At 42.6% G+C, this 26155-nt stretch overlaps 2 protein-coding genes across 2 annotated transcripts in view; both read right to left on the bottom strand.

Moving 5' to 3' along the window:
- Positions 1-46: 46 nt before the first annotated feature.
- On the bottom strand, positions 47-1708 carry LOC310795524 (tripartite motif-containing protein 16-like; the record flags this gene model as incomplete). Its single annotated transcript, XM_083657591.1, has 1 exon — positions 47-1708. One exon carries the CDS (start codon positions 1706-1708, stop codon positions 47-49), a length of 1662 nt encoding a protein of 553 aa, XP_083513717.1.
- A 5347-nt stretch (positions 1709-7055) lies between these two features.
- Positions 7056-26155, bottom strand: part of rimbp2a (RIMS binding protein 2a) — a gene marked incomplete at both ends in the record, with an annotated part of 119275 nt that continues 100175 nt past the window's right edge. Inside the window, 11 exons of the mRNA XM_083657321.1 lie at positions 7056-7289; positions 11092-11265; positions 12869-12940; positions 14741-14841; positions 14928-15096; positions 15582-15751; positions 19385-19510; positions 22173-22275; positions 22960-23106; positions 23875-24030; positions 24425-25207. Of these exons, the coding sequence (XP_083513447.1) occupies positions 7056-7289; positions 11092-11265; positions 12869-12940; positions 14741-14841; positions 14928-15096; positions 15582-15751; positions 19385-19510; positions 22173-22275; positions 22960-23106; positions 23875-24030; positions 24425-25207 (2235 nt within the window). The remainder of the gene's footprint in view (positions 7290-11091; positions 11266-12868; positions 12941-14740; positions 14842-14927; positions 15097-15581; positions 15752-19384; positions 19511-22172; positions 22276-22959; positions 23107-23874; positions 24031-24424; positions 25208-26155) is intronic.

The following is a 26155-nucleotide window of genomic DNA, read 5'->3' as shown; positions in this document are numbered from 1 at the left end:
CACACACACACACACACACACACACAGCTGCTTTAATAAGTCCTGTCTACTTGAGCTTACACAGCTCAGCAGTGTCTCCAGTGGAACACCACAGTCCAGGATGGAGAGGCTGAGTGAAGGTGGTCTGGACTCTGTGGAGGAGAGTCATGGTTTCAGAGATGTTGTAGAAGGACAGAATACCTGCTCTGTGATCCAGGTACACTCCTACTCTGGAGGACAGAGGAACTGAGATGAGAGTTCTGATACTCTTATGTGTGAAGTAACAACTACTGCTGCCGCAGTCACACTCTAATGACCAAGACTTGTCATTGTATCCAAATTCACTTTTTTCTGTTCTGCTAATATCTTTATATGAGACTGCTATTGAAGGACTGCCGCTCCACTCCACCTCCCAGTAACAACGTCCAGTCAGACCCTCTCTACTCAGGACCTGACCCCATGCAGTGAATCTGTCTGGGTGACTAGAATATAACTGTTCTTCACTCATGTGTGTTGCTTTCCTGTTCCCCTCAGATAATAACAGCCCTATGTGTGCTGTGTTTGGATCCAGTGTGATCTGACGTGAATATTGTAAGAAGTCAGCTCTGGTCTTGGGCTGTGGTTGTGGCAGTAAAACATCCACTTCAGTCACTGTCAGTGAGATCTTAGGCCGTTCCTCTGTCAGAATGTCCTGTAGTTTATATCTGGCCTCTGACACAGCTGCAGTCACATCCTCAAAGTAACACAGAGGACGGGTATCGATCCTGGGTGAGTCTGTAGATTGACTGAGACGTGACAGCGAGGGGTAACTGTGGAGGAAGTGGATGTGATCCTCTGTGTGTGAGAGCTGCTCCAGCTCAGTGTCTGTCCTCCTCAGCTCAGAGATCTCCTGCTTCAGCTTCTCCTGAAGTTCTTCAGCCCGACTCGCTTCCTCTTTCTGCTGGGATCTGATCTGCTGCTTCACCTCAGAGCTTCTCTTCTCAATGAGACGGACCAGCTCAGTGAAGATCTTCTCACTGTCCATCACTGCTTTATCAGCAGAGAGATTCATAGCCTTCAGGTTCTGTTGAAGCACCTTCACGTCTTTCTCTCTGCCCTGGAGCTTCTTCTGGATTTTTTGTCGATTTGCCCCGAGCTCTTTCTGCCTCTCGGCCCTTTCTGTGGCAGCTGAGACTGCATCGTGGCCTTTATGTTCCTCCACGCAGAGATAACAGATACACTGCTGATCAGTACGGCAGAACATCTTCATCACCTCGTCGTGACGAGAGCAGATGTTCTCCTGAAGCTTCACGGTGGCTTCCACCAGCTTGTGTTTCTTAAAGGTAGAGGATTCATAGTGAGGCTGGAGGTGCTGCTCACAGTAAGAGGCCAGACACACCAGACAGGACTTGAGGGCTTTCAGCTTTCTCCCAGTGCAGACATCACAGCCCACATCTCCAGGTCCAGCATAGCAGCGATCAGGAGGAGCAGCTTGGAGTCCGGTCTTCCTCAGGTCCTCCACCAACTCTGCTAACATGGTACTTTTCACCAGGACAGGCCTCGGTGTGAAGGTCTGTCTGCACTGGGGGCAGCTGTGGATTTTCTTCTGATCCTCTGCATCCCAGCAGTCTTTAATACAGCTCATGCAGTAGCTGTGCCCACAGGGAACAGTCACCGGATCCTTCAGTAGATCCAGACAGATCGAACAGCACCATTTTCCCCCGTCCAGCTGAATTCCTTGCTGCGCCATTTCACTTCTCAGTGACAGTGAGTCAGATAGTTTCACTTCCTCTGAACTGAAACAAGCTGGCTCTGCTCCAAACCAAACCTCTGTTGTTTTCTTCATGTTCATGTGCTGATCTGCAGTGAATGTGCTGGTCAGCTCCTGCACTTCACAGCATGTTTACACCTATCTATAAACTGGCAGATCTGTGAAAGGGGAGGAACAGGAAATATGTGGAGAGAATAGAACTGGCTGTGTTTGAGGGAGGGGTTATCAGGCTTTGCTTTATTCCAGGAAGAGGAGCGTTAAAGAGGCAGTGTGTGTTTAAATACAAACTTACAATCAATCTCTCTCCCCCCTTATCCCCCTCACTTTAAGTGCTACATTTCTCTCTCTCTCTCTCTCTATCTCTCTCTCTCTCTCTCTCTCTCTCTCTCTCTCTCACACACACACACTTTTGTAAGATATTTTTTATGTAGCTGTAATGGTATAATGAGTAAAAAACAAAACAGTCAAGCATTCAGAAATAATATCCTATGCTCCCCGCTCGGGCCGCGCCGCGTCCAGGGACCCCCATCCTGCATAAGTAGGGTTCCCAGAGTAAAACCTGGCCATTAACACCAGTGGGGATAAGAAGGGGGTGGGATACTTATCCCACCTAACAGAATGAATATAGAAAACAATATCTAGTGATAGATGTAGGCCTGTTCAACACAAGTGTTTTGAATCACACCTGCAGGCCAAACCTGATTGAAATGTGTTGTGCTTTGTGATGTGTTAACGACTAGATAGAAACCTATAACTATATTTTTAAACTGTGATTGCGATCATTATCGTCCAGAATATGAGATATGAAGTTGAGGCCATATTGCTTCCTCCTACAACCAGACTTCAATTAAATTGTGACATTAATTATACATAAATTATATTGCTTTAAATAATAATAAAGATAATGTGATACTTTAATGATCCCTCCAGGGAAATAGTCTTTTGACATGAACACCTCCCGGGAGGTCACAGTGCAGGGCCCACTTCAGAACAACGTCCCCCGATTCTGAAACTAGTTCAAGGACACTTCAAAAGGACAGTTGAAGTCAGTTGAAGGTTGGTGTCTTTAACCACCAGGCCAGCAGCTCGTGGTCCCGTGGTTGTAGTTCTGTATGTGCTGGTTTCCTGCTGTGTCAGGGCAGAACAAAGAGATCAAATATGTATATGACAGGTCCCCAGACGACCAGAGTGCTATATTATCACTTAATGAGTAAGAATGAGACACTATCTTTCTCATTTTGGTCTTAGGCTCTAAAAGGTTTAAGATCTCCTGATGTGTTTGATACTACAGGTCTGAATGCAATCCACTCCTTACAATGAAAAGTACAAGTCATAACATACACAAAAAAATGAATGCAAAAATGAATGCAAACAGCGATTTTCTAAAAAATATCAAATTTAATTTGGTTATAAAACTTCTATTATTTTTTTTGCACATGCACACCCACACAGAATTAATCACCATAAATATTGTCCAATGATTTCTCGTCTTTTTTTTTTTAATCTTTGATTCACAGAGCAAGCACATACGGTGGACTGATACATCTGATTTCAAAGGACGCAACACGTTCTCACTCTGAACTCGTCTCACAGGCCTTTGGCGACCTCCCTAACGGCGGGCTGGACGGCGGGCCCGAGCGCGTGCTTGACCTTTGCCTGAACCCACAGGTGCAGAGTGCATTTTAACGATCCGCCCGTGCTGCGTTCCATAAAACGCTCTAGGCTCCGCGGAGTGTTTACGGAGGTCGCCAAAGGCGCTTGACGAAGCGGGACTCTGAGACGAGTTGGGAGTGAGAATGGACTGAAGGACACTATGGAGAATGCTTACACTCTTTTACAGTGAGAGGAAATCTCAGATCACTAAAAAAAAACTGTTTTAAAATCAAGTAGAAACATTTATAAATGACCTACAAATGGATCAAAGTACAAAAGAGCTACAGCGTTAAGAGACACTACACCCATTCACAATTGAATGATTTGGTATTGGGACTGTGTAACACCATATTATTTAAACTTTGTAACAAATTGATGCAGGACCTATATGCATAAACAGCTTTGGAACAAAAGAATAGAATGTAAACCTATTTCCAGCTGAAGCTGTCATACATTCCATTTTGGCAAACCCTCTCTGTATCATTGCATTTCAGTGTATCAATGAATAAGTAGGAAACAGTCTGAGGAGCAAAGCTATTTCTTTTATGTCAGAGATAAACACTTAACTCTCATCTCTCATCTCAAGTCTCATCTTTCAAAAACTCCACTATATATAAGAGACAACTGGACATTAGGAATAGGTTAAAATTGAGTTTTTAAAACCAATCAAAGGAAATATAAGTTTTTTTTTTACAGTATTATCAGTACACACTCTCTCACCCCAGTTAGTACAGTATGGCTGAGTCCTTAGCACTTCTTTGAGTCACAACCACAGCAGAAAGTGTAGGTAGGCAGTAGGCTTACAGTGCGCAGATCCCTCCTCCTATAGGGTCAAGTTGGTATCTGCTTTTAAAGTCAACGTCCACCTTGGCACAAAATTCCTATAACATAGTACAGTTAACACGGCAACTGTCTCCTCCAAAGCCAAGAAAAGAGAGAGACAAGACTACGGGGAGAGACGTGTGCCAAAAAAACTGAATTTGAATGATGTGTTCTGAATTATTAGTGAATTAATTCAATTTGACGGTTGACAATTGAGTCTGAATTTTGAAAAATTAAACTTTTATTTACTTGTTTGAAATTCAGTTTCAATTTAATTGAAAAGCACTTTTCAATTAAACACTAGTACACTGGTAGAAGGTAGAAATGGATTCCAGGTGTGTGTGTGTGTTTAACCTGTTGGCATCACATGAAGAATTTGATCTGATTTGATCTGTAATACTGCCTTACCTAAGTACCCAGATGTGCCACAATCTGAAAGCTTTTCAAGAGCTCACTTTGATTTAGGCTTTCAAAGGCTGAGTAGAGTTTAAATAATGTGTGCTACATATAACAGTGATTGTGTTGTTTTTGTTGTATTGTTTTTTTCAAATAAACTGAAAATGAATATTGAAAAAGTAAAGAAGTGTCATTTTTAAAAAGTCATATTGAAATGCCAGCATTCAACGTCACCACCCATTCAAAACTGAAATCCAGTTCTCTGGTGGCAAAGATCTCCCCCCATACAAGACGAATCTACCGGTATAATGTAATCAATAAACATTCTCTGGAATTAATTGTTAAATTGTTCAAGATCATAGGAATAGTCATGTAAAATCTGCTCTGTGCCAGATTCCCTTTTAACTGTATTAGAACGTGTGCGACATGTTACATTTCATCGCTGTCTGGCGCAGACCTCTTATCTCCAAATTCGTCCATTTTCTTTCATTTCTTTCCGTAAATGAATTTAGTATAGGTACTCAAAAATAACCTGTGAAAGTTTCAGGTACTTTGGACCAGCGAAAGATGTTATAACATGGTTATTAATAGTGTTATTACTATTAAACTATGTTAAAATGGGAGATATTTTTTCTTCCTTGTGATTTTTTTCTTTTTCTTTTTTTAGATAAAACGTTTTCGCTGGACAGCGATGATTTGTGTTTATGGTATAGTCCTTATTATACGTGACAAGTCATGTTGAGCGTATGTGTACGTAAAAAGCAGCTAGATGCGGAAAATGTACTCGGGTAAAAGTTAGTATTTCTTTTACAATGATGAGACCTCAGGTGGATCATGTGACCAAACCAGAGGACAGAGGTTTCAATATGGCCTCGATATCAACATGAGACAACACAACTAAACACACAGGCAATGGAGGTAGCAGCACATCACTAGATCACTAGACCAATAACTACATGGCCTCTTTTTGAGCAAAACAAGTTGTACAAACATGAATGCATCACACACACACACACTCTCTCTCACTCACACACACACACTCTCACACACACACTCTCACACACACACACACACACACACACACACACACACACACACACACACACACACACACACACACACACACACACACACACACACACACACACACACACACACACACACACACACACACTCTCTCTCACAGGCACACAAAACATGTTTTTACCAATCATCATCAGACAAAACAGCCACCTTTGTGCAATAGGAAGACAGACACAAAATGTTGTCTTGAACTAGGCGTTTCATGACAGTTTTGACAGCTGGGACAATAAACATTTCTGTTATTATTTTCCTCTTCAGAAGATGACAACACACAAGCGATTGTCAAGCGAAAATCAAATCAAAACCGGTGTGAATCAATCTTGTCATGTAGAAAAATGAGGAATGTCAGGCTCATATTATTGTTTTCATATAAAGGCCACTGAGACGGCTAAGCTTGCCTGATGTTGCTCGCTGTCCAGCGGTAACCTCATATCTCCAAATGCTGCCTTTTCTCATCAATGGATTTAGTGGGTACCCCAACATATCCTGTGAAAGTTTCAGGTACTTTGGCCCAGTAAAATATTTTATATTACTGGTTATTAACGTTATTAATATTACACTATGTACAAATGATGTTTTGTCTTCCTTGTGAATAATAGCATTTTTGGAGATATGGGGTTTTCCCGCCGGACAGCGACGTCATGTTCGATTTACTTTAATGCCCTGTTGCCCAATCTGCGATTCTGTTTGAATGTTTTTCATCCCGCCAACCGCTCTCTATTGAACCACAGGTAAAAAGACACAAAATGCTTCTCTACCTCCCTCTAGTGGTTTAAACGCCCGTCGTATGCTACCACCTCTCTGTGATATTGCACTGAATAAAGCCTTCGTGTTAGCAGCCAGCATTACTTAACAGAATGCCTCAATAACAGTGTAGTCTATTTCAGATTTTCGACATCGATACTCCTCAATGCGAATGTTTTTTTTTCTCTGAGTAAAAGTCTATTGAAAACTCTAATGTCCAAATGTGTTTTCCATGGCTACCCTGCTTTTGAAATAAATGCACCAATAAAGTTTATTCAACTAAATGATAAAGAAAATAGTAAAATACGTGTCATGAAAATCCTAGTTTTCTTTCTATCATCCCTTGATTTAAAATACATCACAGTTAATTGTATTTGTGTGAGTTGACCTCTCTCTCTTGATTTTGGCACGCTGCACTGTACATAATTAAGTCGATTTGTATTCATAGAATCATCACTGAACATGACTAATTGTATCACTGATTATATTCAAATGGCCTGACGCGGTCCAGGAGACAAAGCTCACATCCTCTCTGCCCATCTCTCTGTTGGATCAGAGTTGATTGCATGTATGCGAGATACACAGGCCAGCATGTGCAGGTATTGTACATGTTGTGTTTTGTGTTTGTTTATTTATTTATTGGGGAGAGTCTCTTCAGCAGCTTCTTCCCCTTGGACAGTAGACCTTTCTTCTTCTTGGCTGCCAGGTCTTGGGGATCGCGCGGGTCCAGCGGGACCTGGGGGCCCCTCGTAGGGCTGAGGGGCCTCATGGTACCCGGGAGGAGGAGGGGCCGCATGAGGGGGGACGGCGCTCGGACGGCCACGGCATCGTTGTCGACGGTGTCAGTGGTTTCTGTGGTCACCTGAGGAGAGAAGCCAGGTGTGGAGGCATGGGGGGGGGGGGGGGGTATTATAAAGCAGTGATTTTCATCTTTTTCATATCAAGGAAGGACCCCTAATTTAGTCCATATTAAAGCCACAGACCCCCATTTGACAACATTTTAACCCAAATCTGAGAATATTTGTGTGTATGACCTACAAAAAGCTCCAAGTACTGTAGCCCTGACACTATCATTTTATCCAATTCTCACACATCTGAAGTGGCCATTTATACTTAGGCCATGTTCAGACTAGGAGGCCAAATCTGATTTGTGAACTTTAACGACCTATTAATGATTCTATCCAGATTGGTTTTATGAGTCTGGATGCTCAAAGTCTGATTTGTGTCACTTGTCCCAAACTACATATGGAGGTATGCACACACAGATCCGACTTGAACACTTGCCCAAATCAGATTTGGAAGACCAATCAAGATAATGATGATTAACGACTTTAGCAGCAAATCGGATTTGTCTGTAATGTGAACGTGGCCTTAGACACACATCAATGATGAGCACAAATATGGACGAATGCAATGACGTCTTATCGATTGTGCATGATTGTTTGAATTTACTTATGCAATAAGCGTAATTGCTCTTAGGCTGCATTATAGACTCTAAAACATTGTATTTTCTAGGTTAAATTGCTAATATGAATTATTAAAGGACACTTCCAGCTATTTTCAACATGGGCCTTATTTTCCTAGTTTTTTCTACCATGACGATTGATTGTTTTGAAAAATACACCGGGCCAACAGCTGAACTGAAAAAGCGTTTAAAACACGTCTTTTCAACATACAAAAGCTGCCTGCAACTGAACAATTATCACAACATTTCAATGATAATAGTCCATTTGATACATGAATCCTTCCTTGTTCACTTTGTGTTCAACTCATGTTGGAAGAAGCAGAACAAAAGTGTGTTGTTGTTGCTTCATTTTGAAAACATTCTTGCCCATTTGACTCATTGGAACGGCCACATCCAAACTCATTTGTAGATCTATTTATGAATTGAAAATCAACCATAAACTACAGCAAAATCTTCACTTTTTATGCGTATGGTTGATCATCATCGGTGGATTTACAAACTATGTTTTACTTATCGCGTTGAAACACTTATACAATAATGAGTCTGGAGAAAGTTCCTGGAAAGGCGTCACAAGAGGTATGCGTTTTCTCTCCCCCCCCCCCCCCCCTTGCACACACACACACACACACACACACACACACACACACACAGAAGAAACACTTAGGAAAAAGCCATCAAATGATGACATTAGCACACACCACAGAGACAGAGAGGTCCACCACCAGTAGGTCACGAGGGAACATACTGTAATACAATCATATACAACAACACCAAGGGACACAACTGTAGATACCAGGCGTCTCATCTAATGCATTAGCTAAATAAATATATATATATATGTACACCTTCAGTATCACTCTATTTGAGTCTTTGATATCATGCCATTTTACAATTTAAGGGCTAATTGGAAATTAGGGCTCATTTTAAATTGCTTAGATCGAAGTCCAAATTGTTAATGTTATGTAAAAACTGTAAAGCTTGTGGGTGCCAAATGGATGCTATTCAAACAGAATGATGATGACAGAATTTGCCAGGAAAAGATTAGAAATATTTGTAACAGGTCTAAATGTTTTGGTAATTCTCAAACTAAAATAAATCTGTGGTAATTTTGCTACAAAAACACAATGTTCCATTAATGTTTACTGGCATTTCAATCTCATGGATGTGACCACAAAGCTGTGTGCATTAGAACATTCAGTTTGGTATCTCAAGTTGCTGACTTACTGCACAAGGCAGACAGAGCCATTTATGGTGTGAAATGAACAATATTCTTCTATTTGTTTGTTTGATTGATTGTTTGTTTTGTTTTGCCAAGCAGGTGAGGAGGGGGGGGGGGAACAAATCAGATGTGGCAGCATCATCATCGTCAGTAAAAAGTTAAAACCCACACCACTATGAAAACTGAAAATAAAAACAACATCAACGACAACACCACCACCAACACACATGGACACAGCGCAAAAAATATATTTTTTTATATCCAATTTCTTCTTTTATTTTTCCTTTGTAACAATACAGTATGGACGTCTCAGTGTAGCGGTTAGTTCTCTCGTACTACCTCACATCAAACATGGTATCATCTGTATCCGCTGTCAACAGGCCTGAAAAATAGATTGTTTGATGTGTGTGCAGTATACAAAAAGAAACAAAGCCTCGTTAAGGAAATACAGCAGTTGAGCCAAGAAAGTTATTATTAAAAAAGGTATCAAGTTTACTTTTGAAAAAGACATGCTTTTCTATCTTATTCACCTTTTAAAGTTGTGTTTTTTTTCTTAGGCAAATATTTTCTTTCGGTGTCATGGGGGAAACAATTGGTAGTATGTGCTAATAAAGCACGTATTATACACAATCACCAGAATTTGATTTAGTATTTTAGTGCAAAGAAGTACCAAATTATCTGTAAGGAATAGGGCTGGGTATCTTAAAAAAAAATACGATACCACTAGCAATTACCAGTACCCTGAAAATGATACGGATACCAATGGAATACTTCCTTCGATATCTTTTTTTACCGCTTTATAGAGAGGCAAAGTGGAACGTCACTTCCTGCTTCAGCACTGTACCAGAGATTTTCATCCGCCATTTATTTTCCCATAGAAATTTCATAAAATGCTTATAAAATAGTTTTACTTCCTCGAACCAAACGGTTCAGCTAACGCTATAATCGGGAGAAACCATAGAATATTTCACTCTGACCAAGAAACCAAAAAAACATAGAAAAAATATTTTCTTTAAACCCACATTTTTTTACGTTTTGGTCCCAGTGAAATGTTATGCGATCTCTCCTGTTTCTAAATATATCTGTACCGTTTGGTTTGAACCAGTAAAACTATTTTTATACGAATTTTACAAAATGTGTATGGGAAAATAAATGGCGGATGAAAATCTCTGGTACAGTGCTGAAGCAGGAAGTAGGCGGTCACTTTGCCTCTCTATACCGCTTGACTTCACCACCACAGACTGTATGGGTTGTAGCTGCTGCGGTAGGCGAAGAACGCTTGCGCTGATTGGCTGTGAGCAAAAGCATACAAATACTTTCACTACCATTGACAAAATGTACCACTGTAAGTTGCTTTGGACAAAAGCGTCTGCTAAATGACATCATGTAATGATGTCATGTCAATTGTTTTTGGTTTGTTTTTCTAGATCCGTGTACAAAAAAGGATCGAATGCAGGTATCGTTTGACTGGAGACGTTTCGATACGACTTGGTACTGGGTTAATTTGGTCGATACCTTAAAGGTATATAGAGTAGCGATACCCAGCCCTAGTAAGGAATGAGTTGAGCCTTTTTCAAATCTTCACCCTCCTTTGCCAATGCTGCATGCATAAATCACCCACAGAGCCCCGCCCCCAGCAGAGCCCCGCCCCCAAGGTCTATTCTCACAGAGCCCCGCCCCCAAGCTCTATTCTCTCTCTGTCCAGATCAGGCTTTGCTTCTTCCTTTCTCTGAGACTCAGAAAGGTGTTTGACTGGAGGGTTTTCCCCCGATGAGGGGGGGGGGGGGGGTTGTTAGTTTGTAAAGAGTCACCACTGTCACCACTGTCACCACATGGACAAACACGCACACTGAACAGCACAGAGACGGCAGGAAGAGGAAGCGAGAGACGACGACGGGGAAATCAAGAGAGAGAGAGAGAGGACGAGGGATGGATGGAACACAGGGCCTAGCGCTGAGAGGAGCGGCCGTGATGATGTACCCGTTTGCCCTCTGTGACGGCGGCGGGGGCGGAGTTGTTGTTGGCGGTGGGGCGGTGGGCGGGCTCTTCCTGGGGGTAGTGGGACGGAGTGTCCGTCAGGTAGACCTCCACGTCATCAGGCACTTCTTCCAGGAAGTTGGAGGGGACCAGACCACGGTGGCCGTTGATTTCGCCCTGAAGAGAGGGATGAGAGGAGAGGAGAAGAGAGGGGGAGAGAGGAGGAGAGAAGAGAGGAGAAGAAAGAATAATGGAGGGAGGAGAGGAAGTGAGGTGAGGAAACACAGTCTCATCGCCAGAATAAAATGTTGTCATTGTACATTCCTGCAATCCACGGATATGTAGAATTATATGATTTTTTTTTTAAATTAAAAATATGTTTCATATAACGTTTCTAGATACATGAATATCAATGTTATACACGTCATATGCTATTGAAATAGCATGGTGGCCAGTAAGGGTATTGTGTTGCCTTTCACAGCCGAGGGCATTATTTAAGCCTAACACAAACCATAATCCTAACCTTAAAGTCGAACTGAACCTGTTCGTCACGTGCATAATGAGTCTGTTTCAGACTGAAAACATAGTTTGTCTAAGATGACAGGTTGAGAGGCGGGTCATAGTATCATGTCGATGATTTTATTTGACAATTCTGGGGACTCGATTGGGCTTTGGCCAATCCTGGTGTGTTCCGCCTCCAAATCGAGTGGGGTTCAGTGTGTTGTGGCGCTCCCCTCGGGAAGAGCCTGGTGACGCGAGGTTAGTGGCTGAGTGGAGGTCAGCGAGCCGCAGGCAGCCAGCTGCCTTCGTGTTGCCGAGCGGAGAGTGCAGCACGTCGGCCTGGAATCTCCGAAGTGTGACCCCTGACAACCAAGCTCTCGGATGCGCGCGCCATTATCGCTGCTGTAAATACGATATCCCTGGAATGCACGTTTTAACGAGCCAGTTACATTTCTTTGCATTCTTAGAGATTATAGTTTTTGTTTTTTGTTCATGTTTCTAACAATTGGCCAAGTTAGTAGTTTATGGGATAGGAATTCTGCCAGATGACGGCACTAGGTGCCATTTTCTACTTCATTTGGAAGAGAAAATTATCCAGAAATGAAGATTTGATTGACAGCTGCATGTCGTGATATGATTTGTTGAAATGGGGTAGAAATTTGATAGTACTAGGTGATGTCAGCAAACTGTACATTACTGTTATCAATGAAATCTTGAAAAATGAACTTTTGATGTGAAAAAGTGTGAAAAACGAAAGAAATTAGATTGTTGTGATTTTGTTTGCATACATTATTAAATAGGTGCACTGCATACCCAGGTATTTGAACTAAAAGAAAAGAAAAGTCATTTTTGGGTTCAGCTTGACTTTAACCAAGTTATTTGACTTGCCTAAACACAACCAAAGTTGTTAAAGTTGTTTTATTTGTGTTTAACATTGGAAAGGCAGCAGAGCAAAGCAAAGCCTAAAATGCTACGTTTTATAAACATATTTTGCCAAAATTTGGTTTCAAATACAGATTGATATTGTATATCGGTTTGAAAATAATCAAATGTTTCTCAATTCAATAGGCTTAATTGGCATGAAAGTTTACAAGAATATTGCCAAAGCATTAAGATGTGAGTGTGAGTGTGAGTGTGAGTGTGTGTGTGTGCGTGCGTGTGTGTGTGTGTGTGTGTGTGTGTGTGTGTGTGTGTGTGACAATAATCTATCTCAGTGCATCTCAGTAAGGCTGATTGTGTGTAAATAGAGAAGCTAAGATGGTGGACAGGTGACACTCACATAATAAAACCCGTCTTCATCGATATCTCCAAACACAGCCATGATGTCACCAGCACAGAAGGTCAGCTCAGCCTATCAGGGGACAGAGATCAAACACAGCCATGATGTCACCAGCACAGAAGGTCAGCTCAGCCTATCAGGGGACAGAGATCAAACACAGCCATGATGTCACCAGCACAGAAGGTCAGCTCAGCCTATCAGGGGACAGAGATAGAGACTTACTCTTTTTGTGAAGTACACTGCTGAGGTGAATCCAGGTAAAAGACAACTTTCCATTTTGATTTCCCTTTTTTCTTATATTGTAAAATATTTTTTAATTTAAATGTGATGATATTGTAAGGAAGGGGCAGGACCAGATAAGCATTGCTTCCTTCTGCCCTCGTTGTTTTTTCTTTGATGAAGTCTGACTTATTTGTTTATGGTTACATTTTGTCTTTACTGTGATTTTATATGTTTGATCTGTTCAAGATCAATACAGATCAAATCAAATGTGGATTGTGCAAATGGGGCTTCAAGTCAGGAAAACGTCTGTAATATGTTCTGTACAGTCAGTGTAGAAGAGAAGGGCTTATCAAGTATGTCTATTATCAAGTTGCTTAAAGTTGGACTCACTCAACAGATTGTATTGTTGTGATCTCTACAGCGAGGCAAAACATATTACATTACATTACATTACGTCATTTGGCAGACGCTTTTATCCAAAGCGACTTACAATAACACACTTTTTGTCAGCAATAGAGCAATCGACTATGGAGCACAGTCTATGACAACTACAAATCCTGAAGGAACAGTGGTACGAGTTTAGTTTAGGATTTATTTATTTTTTATAGAAAGAGAGAGAAAGAAGTTAGATCAAGAAGGGCCCAGATGGAGCCTGAAAAGGTGAGTCTTTAGTCTTTTCCGAAAGATCGGCAGTGATTCAGCAGTCCTGACTGAACATATCCCAGACTGTCAAAACAACCCCTTGTAAAATAGTTTGCCAGTCGGTGTGCTTATATGATTGTGACTGTGAGAGTGTGGGAACCTGAGATGCAAAAAATCTCAGATTTTCTCAGACGCAGGTTAAAAACAAAATTCAATAAAGAAAAGGAATACGTACATGTTTAATCTTGCTCCCAGCATTTATTTTCTGACTTTATTAGATATCATGTTGTCTGACAAAGACCCACAGCCAATTGAAACATTGCGAAAGTTAATTGAGAGGAAGATTCAATTTGCGGGTATTCTCTTTGATCAACGTGTGGTAAATAAAGTCAGTCAAATAAGTCAGTGATCACTAGAAGACCAACAATCATCAACATAAGTAAAAAAAAAAAACTGGATTGTTTTTAGTATCCTCCAATACTTCCTGGGGTCTCCCAGCTCTTGTGTGTATGTAGCATAGACTGTATATGTAGCCTATAGGAGCGTGTCTGAAACAGTCTGTGGTGCAGTACCTCTATGTAGCCTATAGGAGCGTGTCTGAAACAGTCTGTGGTGCAGTACCTCTATGTAGCCTATAGGAGCGTGTCTGAAACAGTCTGTGGTGCAGTACCTCTATGTAGTCTATAGGAGCGTGTCTGAAACAGTCTGTGGTGCAGTACCTCTATGTAGTCTATAGGAGCGTGTCTGAAACAGTCTGTGGTGCAGTACCTCCACATGCCTATAGGAGCGTGTCTGAAACAGTCTGTGGTGCAGTACCTCCACATGCCTATAGGAGCGTGTCTGAAACAGTCTGTGGTGCAGTACCTCCACATGCCTATAGGAGCGTGTCTGAAACAGTCTGTGGTGCAGTACCTCCACATGCCTATAGGAGCGTGTCTGAAACAGTCTGTGGTGCAGTACCTCCACATGCCTATAGGAGCGTGTCTGAAACAGTCTGTGGTGCAGTACCTCCACATCCACGTTGGGGGAGCTCTCCCTCGGGTCGTAGTCATACAGGGCCACCATCCTCATGGAGGGCTGATCTCGACGTTGCCCTCGTCTGTTCTGCTCTGGAAGGGAGAAGGGAAGAGAAGCCGTTTCAAAACACAAACTGACAGAACATGAGATGTATCGCATCAGCAAAGTTGTGCGTTACCTATTCTGTCCACGGGCGTGTTGAGTGGGAGGAAGCCCTGTTTGATGAGCTGGTCCATGGTCTCCTCGTCCTCGGCCCTTATTTCTGACACCATGTTACAGGGGATCAGCCCCATCCTGCCCCTCACCTCCCCTCTGTAAAAGCCATCTGTGTCTTTATCACCGTACACCTGCAAAACGAGGGAGGGAGGAAGTTACATATCTGCTGCTATCTTACAACTCCCACCTGTTACAGTACTGCATTTCTCTTCTCCAAAATAAGATGCAATGGGCTATCCAATAAATCTATCAATAAATCTATCAATAGCTATCAATAAATTCTCATTCTTGTGCTGATTAGCCACGCACAGGGCACACCTGCAGCACGCACACACACACACACAGACACGGAGAACCAAATGAAATGTGAGTTCACGTGACAGGCTGGTTTACCAGGCTAACTCTATTGGGGATTGACTTGCTATTGGAGCCAGCCTCAAGTGGCCATTCGAGGAACTACAGCTTTCAGTATCACTTCCACGGCTTCCTCTGTCAAAGCCTGAGCTTGCCACCTGGTTAAAATGTGCATGGGAAAGAACATGTAGCGCGGCATGGCTTGGCCAAAGGGCCCAGTGAGAAATAAAAAGGCCTATATGTCTCATTTGAAGCAACCCACCCTAATGATCTGTCCCTCTTTGAAGGGCAGCTCCTCGTCGGCTGCGTCTGGGTTGGGGGACATGGAGAGAGGATCGTAGTCAAAGAGCGCCACAAAGATCCGGAAGGATTCCTCCGGCTCGGACTCATCATAGTACGGAGGGGAGCGACGTTCCCGATCCCTGTAGCCATCTTGAACATACAGTAAGGGAGAGAAAACATCCTATCATCCTGCATCACAGAACAGCACAGACAATACATGTGAGCCAACATGGAGGAACAGGCACATTGTGGGAGACCCTTTTTTTGTGTTTACATGTATATTTGATCTTTGCATTCAAGTTTTTTTTTTCTATGTATTGTTAATTTAAACGTATCATTTGATTACATAATAGAGGTCAACAAATTATTAAAGATTGAACAAGTGCATTTTGATATTTTTTTCAGATGTAAAATCGGTCTCCTGTCAAGTTCAATGTGCCTGGGTTCATGGCGTTTGGTCACAATTCGATATAAAATGGAGCAGAGACCGTATGAGTCTAATCTGCTCCTCACACATTGTAAATCATTTAGACTAATGACAAAAGCCAAATATATACCACTTCTACCATGTAATCCCATACGTGTACATAGTGGCGCATGTTAGGCATGTCTTTGTGGAATATGAAATTAATGAAAAGGAAAGATTTTGCCTTTTACATATCGATATCATTTGGATCTGATCATGCAGTATCGCATGATGGATTGGATTTTGATATCCAACCATACTTTTGTCTGTCAGCATGCAGGCATCAATCTGTGGTCAATCTCTTACTTTGTCCTTTAATCATTCAGCACATGACACTTATATATAATTATTCATACCATACTTATGTTTCAATATGCATTTAGAAGCAGTGACAAATGAGAGGCAAGACAAACATGGTGTATTACATAGATGTGATACACGGAGGTGAAACACAGTATGGCACATTGAGCAACACACAAGACTGACATGCATGCTACCAAAAACTTCAATCAAAGCTACAGCTATTGTTTCTCATTTCAAGAAGATGTAGTTGTATGTATTCACAAGTTTCACTTCATATCAAAATGAAAATGTAACTAAGTCAGTGGAATTCTTCAATAAGTGTCATTCGTGATCGGTCACCCTTGTATACAGTAACACAAGATGTTAGTTACTCTAAACTTCACGAGATTTCTACACACATAGGCTAATAAAAAGGCGAAAAGTTAAGATTTTTATCAAATTCACAAATAGCCAATATTTTTATATTTCTTTCTTGGTAATCAATCACTATATCACACTTTTGAAATTAAATTAATTACTACAGTATTAGTATTTTAAAAATGACAGTATTATTTTTGGAGAGTGACTTGAATTGTACCATCACAGCATGTTTTGTCTCAAATACTGTAGGTATCTTTTGAGCTAAATGTGCAGCACTTAGTGCAACAAGCAAACCAATATGGTCAGTCAGCTAAGTTGTATTTTTATAGGCGTATTAAGATCTTCCTGCAATATATTTTATTATGCTTGTGTTGTAAAAGTTGAATTTACCAGACTACACATGCAGGGATGAAACACTCCCCCCCCTTCCCCTCTCCTGCTCTCTCCTCTTGCTCCTTCCCCACCTCCTATACCCTCCAACATTTCCCATTCCCTCCCCACCCCATCACTCTCTCACATTCCCCCTGCTCTCCTCCCTTCTCCTGCTCTCTCCTCTGCTCTATCCTTAATTTCTATATTTCTCTATCAATTGTTCAAATGTTATCTTTATTCTGTATATTCTTGCTACTGTTGTGTCAGCTAGAATTAGCTAGACATATTTTCTGTGAAGCCCTCTGAGACATGCTTGTGAATTAGGGCTATATAAATAAACTTGACTTGACTTGACATGTGTTGATACGTGCATTATTAAAGCTTTAAAAAAAGATGTTCAAGGTGGAAACAGACCAGGGCATGTTGGAAATAGCTCTATTGTCCACATTTAGCTTATCTAACTTGATTTGCAGCTGAAGGACGCAGTTGGTATATTTCAGAAGCGTTACATTAGGAATGTGACATTACTGCAATTTTGAAGTAAAAAAAGCAACAAAGTATTGATATTTACCATTGAAATTGACTTTGTTTATTAAATGGAATAAAGGTACAATTTATACTGGTAATTAGTATTTCTCTGAATAAAGAGTATTTGACAGTTGTACCAAAATTAAACATCAAAGGGAATTCCCATTAAAGAGTTTTGAATCCATTGTGCCATACAACAACTGTTTGGAATGAGTGATGTTGAAATCAGTGCCTAGCAATGCATCTGTTACTGATTGAGTTGATTGGGAGGTTAGTGTTTGCATGGGGTAGAAATGGCTCCATCAGGTGGCGTTTTAAATATAGTGCATGCATGCAATCTAAGAATACTCTGTTTAGTTGGCATTGCAATTCAATTGAAATAAGAAAAACTTTAATGGATGTATGTTTGTGCACCAGTGTCTCTCAAGACATAGCATTGCATTGTAGGACCTTGATACCAGTGTTCCTCAGCTCAGACCTTATTGATTTCCAGGTTTTGAGAAATTATCAATCGATACCTATCGATACCGGGTCTCAACCCCCGTCCCTACTTCTGGTGGGACTGCAGAGTGGGCAAGTAAGCACAAATACATCTTGGCCAGAACAGGTTTGTCAGATAGGTAGAGAGAGATAGAAGTCAATTATGGTGGAGATAAATCACCAGGAGAAGGTTTGGAATTATTGGATCTGGATTGGCTGGATTGGCTTTTTGGGCAGATCTCCCACTCTTAATGGGAGTTCCATTTTAGGGTTAACTCTGTTACAACTAGCAAATACTCTAGATTCAGAGGAACACAACAACTTTTCTTTCCAGACAAAACTCCAAAATGCAGTACATGAAAACAATTGAGAAAAAGAAAGGGGGGGGGGGCATTTTGAAAGGTCAATCTGTAATAGGATTGGCTAGCTGGACGAGCGGGTGGGCGGTGTGAGTCACCACTTTCTTAAGCCCGGTTGTTGTGCGCGTGTTGTACTGGGCTGGAAGCCCACCCGGCCTGATCATCCAATTTTGTTATAATAACGCTACATTAAATTACAGTTGTTGGCTTTGATCTATCAGCTATCACTTGTTGCTATTGTTTGTTTTTTTGTACAGTAGGTCCATTGAAAATATGATTGTAAAATATGTGTACAGTATGTCTAAGATCAATGTGAATGTAAGATCATTTGGAAAATGATTTACGCTGCACATGTGCATGCCTAGCTTTGCATGATTCCATTGACTGTTTTTAGGACTCAGACGTAAGGGGCAACTGCATTGCCAACAGTAGCTAAAGTTCAAACTGTAAAAGCAGTGACAGTGCCGTCACTCTTTACTCTATTCTCTCCCCCGGAACCTTCTTCCCCATTCATGCATGAAGGCCCCAGTACAAGTGTAGTGGTGCTGGTAGGTGTGGTTGGACCACAAAGGGAAGGGGTTTTGCAGGCATCTGGAGTTCAGTGCAGTGAGGGAGGCATTCTCTGAGCAGTCAGTCAATCAATCAATCAATCAATCAATTAATCAATCAATCAGTTATCTCATCATCCGCAACTGTGGGAACGGCCATCTTGGAGGTATGGCTCCCCAGTGGGTCCATCATTTCAGTGCAGTGCAGTGAGTCATGCTGTGCAACCGTAAAGCATAATCATAAATATTATTGAAGAAAAAGGAAAAAGGCACTCGCAGGTGTCCACGGCTACTTCCTCCCAGTTGCCAGCGACATATTTGTTGCTGTGCTGTGGTGGCGAGGGGGACTGCAGGCAGCAGCACGTACCATAGGGAGACCTGGCGCCCGTGTGCCTGCGGGATGAGCACGTCCTGTGCCGAGCTACTCTGCCATAGTAAACATCCTCGGTGATGGGCGAGAGGTTTCCCTCACTGTTACTCTCAGTTGTTATCTCTACAGGAAACACCAATCAGAGGGCGACGGGGGTTACAACGCAAAGCTCACCCATTCCCAGTGCCACCCCCACAACGACAACTAAAGCTTCCTCTTGCCATCGGAAGCTTCCTACTGCAGTAACTCTGGAGCAATTAGCAACTATGGAATTGTTACTAAATTATTACTCAAATGATCCATGCATTGTTCATCAGGATGAGTGTCCATGTGTTATGTCTCTGTGTGGCGTACATTGGTGCTAATGTGCATAGCGGTCTATCATAATGTCAGCTTGTTAGGTGAGGCCAGACGGGGGCCAGAACCGGCCCTCATGCTGGTTCTGCCTGGTCTGGGAGGTCTAAGACAAACCACACCATTTTACTTATGAAGCAAAAATCAAAAATCTAATTAGAACTGGCTGTTTTGAGTGATTTTCAATATGATAAATGCTGAACACTAAGTGCACATTATGTTTTTTATATCATTTAATCTAGTGATCAAATTAGAGGTTATGGCATGACAATATATTTTTTGCAGCCCCCCCCCCCCTTCCCCCAAGGAAAATAATTGTCCACACCTGGGTTACCCTCGGTTCATCACACCAACAAGGACGCCTTAACAAGGACGCCGAAATGAAACTGTCATAGCGCTGCGTAGCTTCAGCGCTGTGTAGCTTCAGCGCTGCGTAGCTTCAGCGCTGCGTAGCTTCAGCGCTGCGTAGCTTCAGCGCTGCGTAGCTTCAGCGTGACAGCGTGGCTTCGGCGTATGATGTGAACGAGGGCTTAGGGTGTAGATTAGCTAGATTGTTTGATTGATAGTTCAAGTTAGGTTAGTTTGATTGCCTTGCTAAAAATGACCCTTGCCTGCCTTGTGTTTTATGTCAAATCATTTGTGAGGCAACTCACTTATGGGACCAGATCCAGAGCTGCAGGCTCAGAGTTGAGGCCCAGTCCAGAGCTGCAGGCTCAGAGTTGAGGCCCAGTCCAGAGCTGCAGGCCCAGTCCATGCCCTGGACAAGACCCCCTGTTTGGGCAGGTCCATCTCCAAGTCACATTGGGTTGTGGAGGCTATTACACCTTGGCACAGTTACAGTAAAGAGCCTGGCATATCCCATAAGTGAGTTGCATCACGAATGATTAGAAATCAAACTTAAGGTTATGAATATAAACCCAGGTTTATGAATAATAAGAGTGAGACAACCCTTCTTGAATGCTCATCAAGACACAAGCTCGCTCCGCCACCCTTTATAAAGGCGGGGCACTGCCCCTGGTGGTGGAGGGACAAATGTATTCCTCCGACTTTTCTTTCTCTCTTTTCTTTTGCTATGCTTGTTTTATTATGTTATGTCTATGTTTTTTAAGTTGCTAAATTTGCTAAAATGTTTATTGATTGTGCTTAGTTAGACTTAGCTAGACACATTCTCCGGTAAATCCCTCTGAAACATGGGAATTAGGGCTACCAGGTGGGTGCTACACATCGGTGGTGGTTGAGTTGAGTTCCCTCCCCTGATATGTGAAGCACTTTGAGTGTCTAGAAAGGCACTATATAAATCCAATCAATTATTATTATTATTATTATTATCCAAATAAACGTGAAAAACAACGCTGATTTATTTAGCACATGATCTCACACATATCCGAAAACTGTAAACGAACCGAAAGCAAAAATAAATCAACATTGTTTTTTTCTGTGAAGTTCCCCTTGAATGTGGGCAAGCTCTAAGTGATCTTCAGGTAATGTGAAGTGTATGAGAGCATGGTTCAAAGACACAGAAGTGATCTGGAGACACGGGGAAGCTCATGGAAGTTTGAACAAAGCAACACAGAACAGAACGCTAAGGCACAGAGAACATCAACAGTATCTATAAACACACAACATCAACACAACACACACCAGGTCATATGCAGGTCGAATTTCTTCTCACTTTTTTTATATTTTATTATTTTATTTTATTTTATTTATTTTACTATTTTTATTTTATTTTATTCTCTTAGCTTTTTTTTAATTCTTACTCCTTATTAAGAACTCTCTACAAATAGAGGCTAATCTTGCCTGTCTTAGTATTAGTAGAGCTGAATTCTTTTAAAACAAAGCAGAACTCTCTACTAATCTGGATTGCTTGTCCTAGTATTAGTAGAGCTGAATTCTTTTTTAAACAAAGCAGAACTCTCTATTGTACTGTCTTATACTGAGTTCTGGTTTTATTTAGTTGAGTGCCCCATTGCTCTTGAGGTGAGGTTTGTACCTCCAAAAATTGTATTTATTTTATCTTCAATTCTTTTACTTTATCATATGGGAAATTGCAATGAGGGTTGTGCAATAAACCCACAATGACTGTGCAATATGCTTAGAAGTCATTAGGATGAAGTGTTGAACCAAATTGAACTAACCAGTGTTTGCTGTCTTTATTTTTATATTACACCGCTGGCACAATTTCCCAGTGGAAAGCGCATGTTGGCAAGGGACCACACTGTATGCTCGATGTGTTTTTCCCTGTCTGTTGTATGTATAGTGTCAAAACCTCTATACTGTGATATGTGGCTGTTGTACGGCACTATTTGCCCAAGACAAATTTCCCCTCGGGGACAATAAAGTTCATCTCATCTCATCTCATCTCATCTGGAATTTGCCCTGCCTCTCTCTCTCTCTCTCTCTCCCTAGTCGTGTGCCCATCCATACTGACCAATGGAAGGGACCATAAGAGGTCGTCTCTGGGGTTGGGGACCACCACGGGGAATTCTTCTTCCTGAATCCCGGTCACGGCGACCACCACCAGGGGTATTTGTCTGAAACACACACGCGCACACGCACACACACACACACACAAACACAAAAGAATACACACACATTCATGTATTGCACACCGACACGTAAATGTACATACTGTATGTGCACAAACTCATGCAGCGCTCATGCAGACACACATACAGACAGATACACACACACACACACTGAAACGCACAAACAAACAAACACACACACACACACACACACACACTCACAAACACACGCACGCACACAGGAAAGATTGTAGGATTCCAATTAAACTGTAAGCAAATATTGAGAGCATATTTGAATTTAAAAGAAATCGCAAAATCTGCAATTTAAGACTTTGTGGAGGCATTGTTCATTGTGGCTTCTACTTTGCCACAGATTTAGAAACTTTATTACACTTACGGTAATAACAACAACACTACTGTTGTACTACTACCACTACTACTACTACTAATGATAATAATCTTCATCATCATCATCAACTTTTTGACTACCTTGTGTTTTTTTGTTTTTTTTACAGAGTCCAAATGATCTAACATAACTGGACAATAACAGTAACACACAACCACAAAACGATAGAATAGCCACGTAAAGTAAAGTGTGTGTTCCTGTGTTAGTTCACACTGTATTATCTGGCTGGCTATTGGCTGATGTGAACCTGACAGCCAATAAGGAGTAAGGGCTGAGAAGCGCACCTTCAGTGTGTTGTGTGAGTTGCGTCGCCGCCCCTCTTCCAGCTGCATCTCCGAGTACAGCTCCTCCTCATCCTCCTCCATGATGTCAGACAGGTCAGAGCCCCTGCTGCTCTCACTGTGATACTCCTCACTGTGACTATAGTGAGGCTGTTTGCACACACACACACACACACAGATACACACGCGCGCGCGCACACATATACACACAGACACACATACACACGCACACACACATACACACATACACACACATGCAATTGTACATACATACATGCACCACACACACACACCAAACATATAGGTACATATGCGCATGCACACATACACACAAGCACACATGGACACCCAAAACAGGTTACTACGTCTTAACATAGATTCTAAAATGGCGTGTGTATCTAGGGCTGGGTATTGTTGAAAAAAATCACAATACCACCTACCCTTAAAGTGATACCGCTACCAATAGAGGACTTCATTTGATACTTCTTCTTTTTTTTGGCCATACTTTTGACTTTTTTTTTTTGGCCATACTTTTGAACACACGCAGCGCTCGACTTCACCACAGGGGGCAGTAGTGGGCAAATCCCACGTTGCATTATTGGCTGCGAGCAAAAGCATGCCATTTCGTTTTTGTAGATCCGTGTACAAAAAGGATCAAATGCAGGTATTGTTTGCCTCAAGATGTTTCAATACTACTTGGTACCCGGGTTATTTGGGTCAATACCATAAAGGTATTGAGTACCGATACCGATACCCAGCCCTAGATGTATCTCAGTGCTCAGTTCTTAAAATCCTATGAGTAAGTATGAGTCTCTTGTAAACCAATGAACAGTGAGGATTATTGCAAACAAAAGACATTGCGGGGATGCAGCTCAGAGAAAGGTCAAACGGTCCGTCACTTCTTCATGTCGTTCTTACCGGCCTCCCCAGCTCAGAACCTCTGAGGAACTCGTCAACTGAGGCTCCTCTCCTACGGCCACGAGCGTAGCCTTCCTCGTCTTCCTCCTCCTCATCCGAGTGATGCTGGTGGAATGGCTGACCCTGCTCTCCGTACACGCCCTGCCTCCTGTCCCCCTGCAAACATGGAAGATGAAAAGTGGGGGAAAGATATCACAGACAGGTGCTCTTTGGGTCCAAGGACATCATGACATTTAAAAAAAAAAGGGGCGAGGTCAACCCTTGATCAATATACGTCATAACCAAAAAATACATACTGTACATACATCAATGTCTTCTTCAGGGCAGTCTTCAACTTACAGTTGAAACGCGTAGGCATTAAGCCCATTTATTAAAGGCTGTTTAACTTTTTCAAAGCACTGCACCTTGATATTCTTTGGTTATGACATATTATTGATCAAGTCTAACCTCGCCCTTTTTTTTTTTTTTTTATCTCACATGTAGAGTTACTGAATGCTGCGCTGTAGCATCTAATGGATTTAGCATTTAGCCATCTCCATTGCTGTCATACCTTGACACTTTCTGCCGCCACCCTCTGTGCTGCCTCCCTGGCGATGGCCTTGGCCACGGTGTCGGGGATGAGTGTACCTCGGGGCTGCGGGAGGATCCTCTGGGGCGAGGGGGAGCGGGGGTTGGCCGAGGGAGGGGCCTCCAGGGTGTGGAGGCCTGGCATGGCCACTGGGGGCTGCGTGGACGGAGAGCGGTTCGGGTCCCAGCCAGGCTGGCCAGGTGGAATGGCTCCCCCGTGGTGGGGGGCCGCCTGCTCTTTGGCATCCAGGTCTCTGGCACTTACTGGTCTCAGAGGTATGGGGTGGGGGTGGGGGTGGGGTTGTGGGTGGGGCAGCAGGGGCAGTCGGTGCTGCGGCCTGGGGCCTGGGTGCTGCGGATGAGGCTGCAGATGTAAGGGCTGGGGGGGCTGCGGGTGCGGGGGCCGGAGCTGGGGCAGCTGCGGCTGGGGCGGTCCTCCTGGGTGGGGGAGTCGGGGATGGGGCTGCTGAGGGTGTGGAGGATGGAGAGGAAGCGGCTGTCCTGGATGTGCCTGGGGCGGAGCGGGGAGTTGGGGATTGGGGTGGGCGAGGTGAGGGAGGGGGCCTGTGTGGGGGTGTAGGGGCGGGGGCAGCGCGAGGGGGGGTAGAGGCACCAGCAGGTTGTTTGGAATGACGGCGACTGGGGAGTCTTGGGATTCTCCCTGTGCTGATAGCGTTCTGACGATGACCTCCCGGGCCTCCAGGCACTGAATCCTTGTCAGCTCCACGGTAACATAGTCCGCCATTGGGTACAACACCTCCGCTATCTGGATTAAAAAAAAGACAATATCAGCAACAACAAAACTATAATCTAACTTAATAATTTTCAACGACGACACAAATCTATTTTAGCTATCATTGACCATCACACTTGTGACACTATTGCATGGGTAACATGCTTAGTTGCAAGTTGCTACATATCAGAAACTCGTTAAGGTTGCCCTGTCTGGGTTAGTAGGTTGTGAGGCCACCTGTATCTGCATGACCCTGGTCTATGTGAGGCCACCTGTATCTGCATGACCCTGGTCTATTCTATTCTAAAAAATTAAATTCTGTGAAATTGGTCAAGCCACTGTCACACAGAATGTGGGTCAAAGGTTGTGAAAAGGCGGAGGCTCTGCTTGCATTCTCTCTTCCCACCTACATGACACAACTGTGTAGGGATGGGTAGGTATTATTATTTTGCAAGATGTGTTCCACTGTTTCTCAGCAATTTCTTTAATTGAACAAACCTTTTTAATTTGTTCTCGTAGTTGTCAGTTTGCCTTTGAGCAGGCACGTGCACACATAGACATGAAAGGGGGCTTAAGCCCCTGCCTTTTTTTCAGTCTGTAAAAACTGCCCTTTTTATTTTTATTTTTTTATTTTTTTTATTATAATACATTTTTCATTTTCATTCCAACAACACATGAACAAAACAAACAGCTCAGACACATGAAAAAAATAAAATAAAAAGTGCCCTTTCCTGACCATGAATGCATTTCTAATGGTGCTTTGTATGGAAATTGTAGCCTAGGTAAACCCAGCCCCCACGTGACCTGCTCTCTCAGTTCCCAGTCACTAGCGTCTAGACTCCGGGCCATTCAAATCGATTTCTGGGGCGATTGAAAGACCCGCGCAGACCCGCAGCCAATGAGTGACGGCGTGACTGCCAACATCAGTCCTGCCGTGATCGGCCAATCAGAGAGTGCGTCTTTGTCAATGACGTGTAACAG

This window comes from Poromitra crassiceps (assembly GCF_964638095.1).
Source record: "Poromitra crassiceps genome assembly, chromosome: 21".
Classification (NCBI taxonomy): domain Eukaryota; kingdom Metazoa; phylum Chordata; class Actinopteri; order Beryciformes; family Melamphaidae; genus Poromitra; species Poromitra crassiceps.
This window is presented reverse-complemented; position numbering and strand designations above follow the sequence as displayed.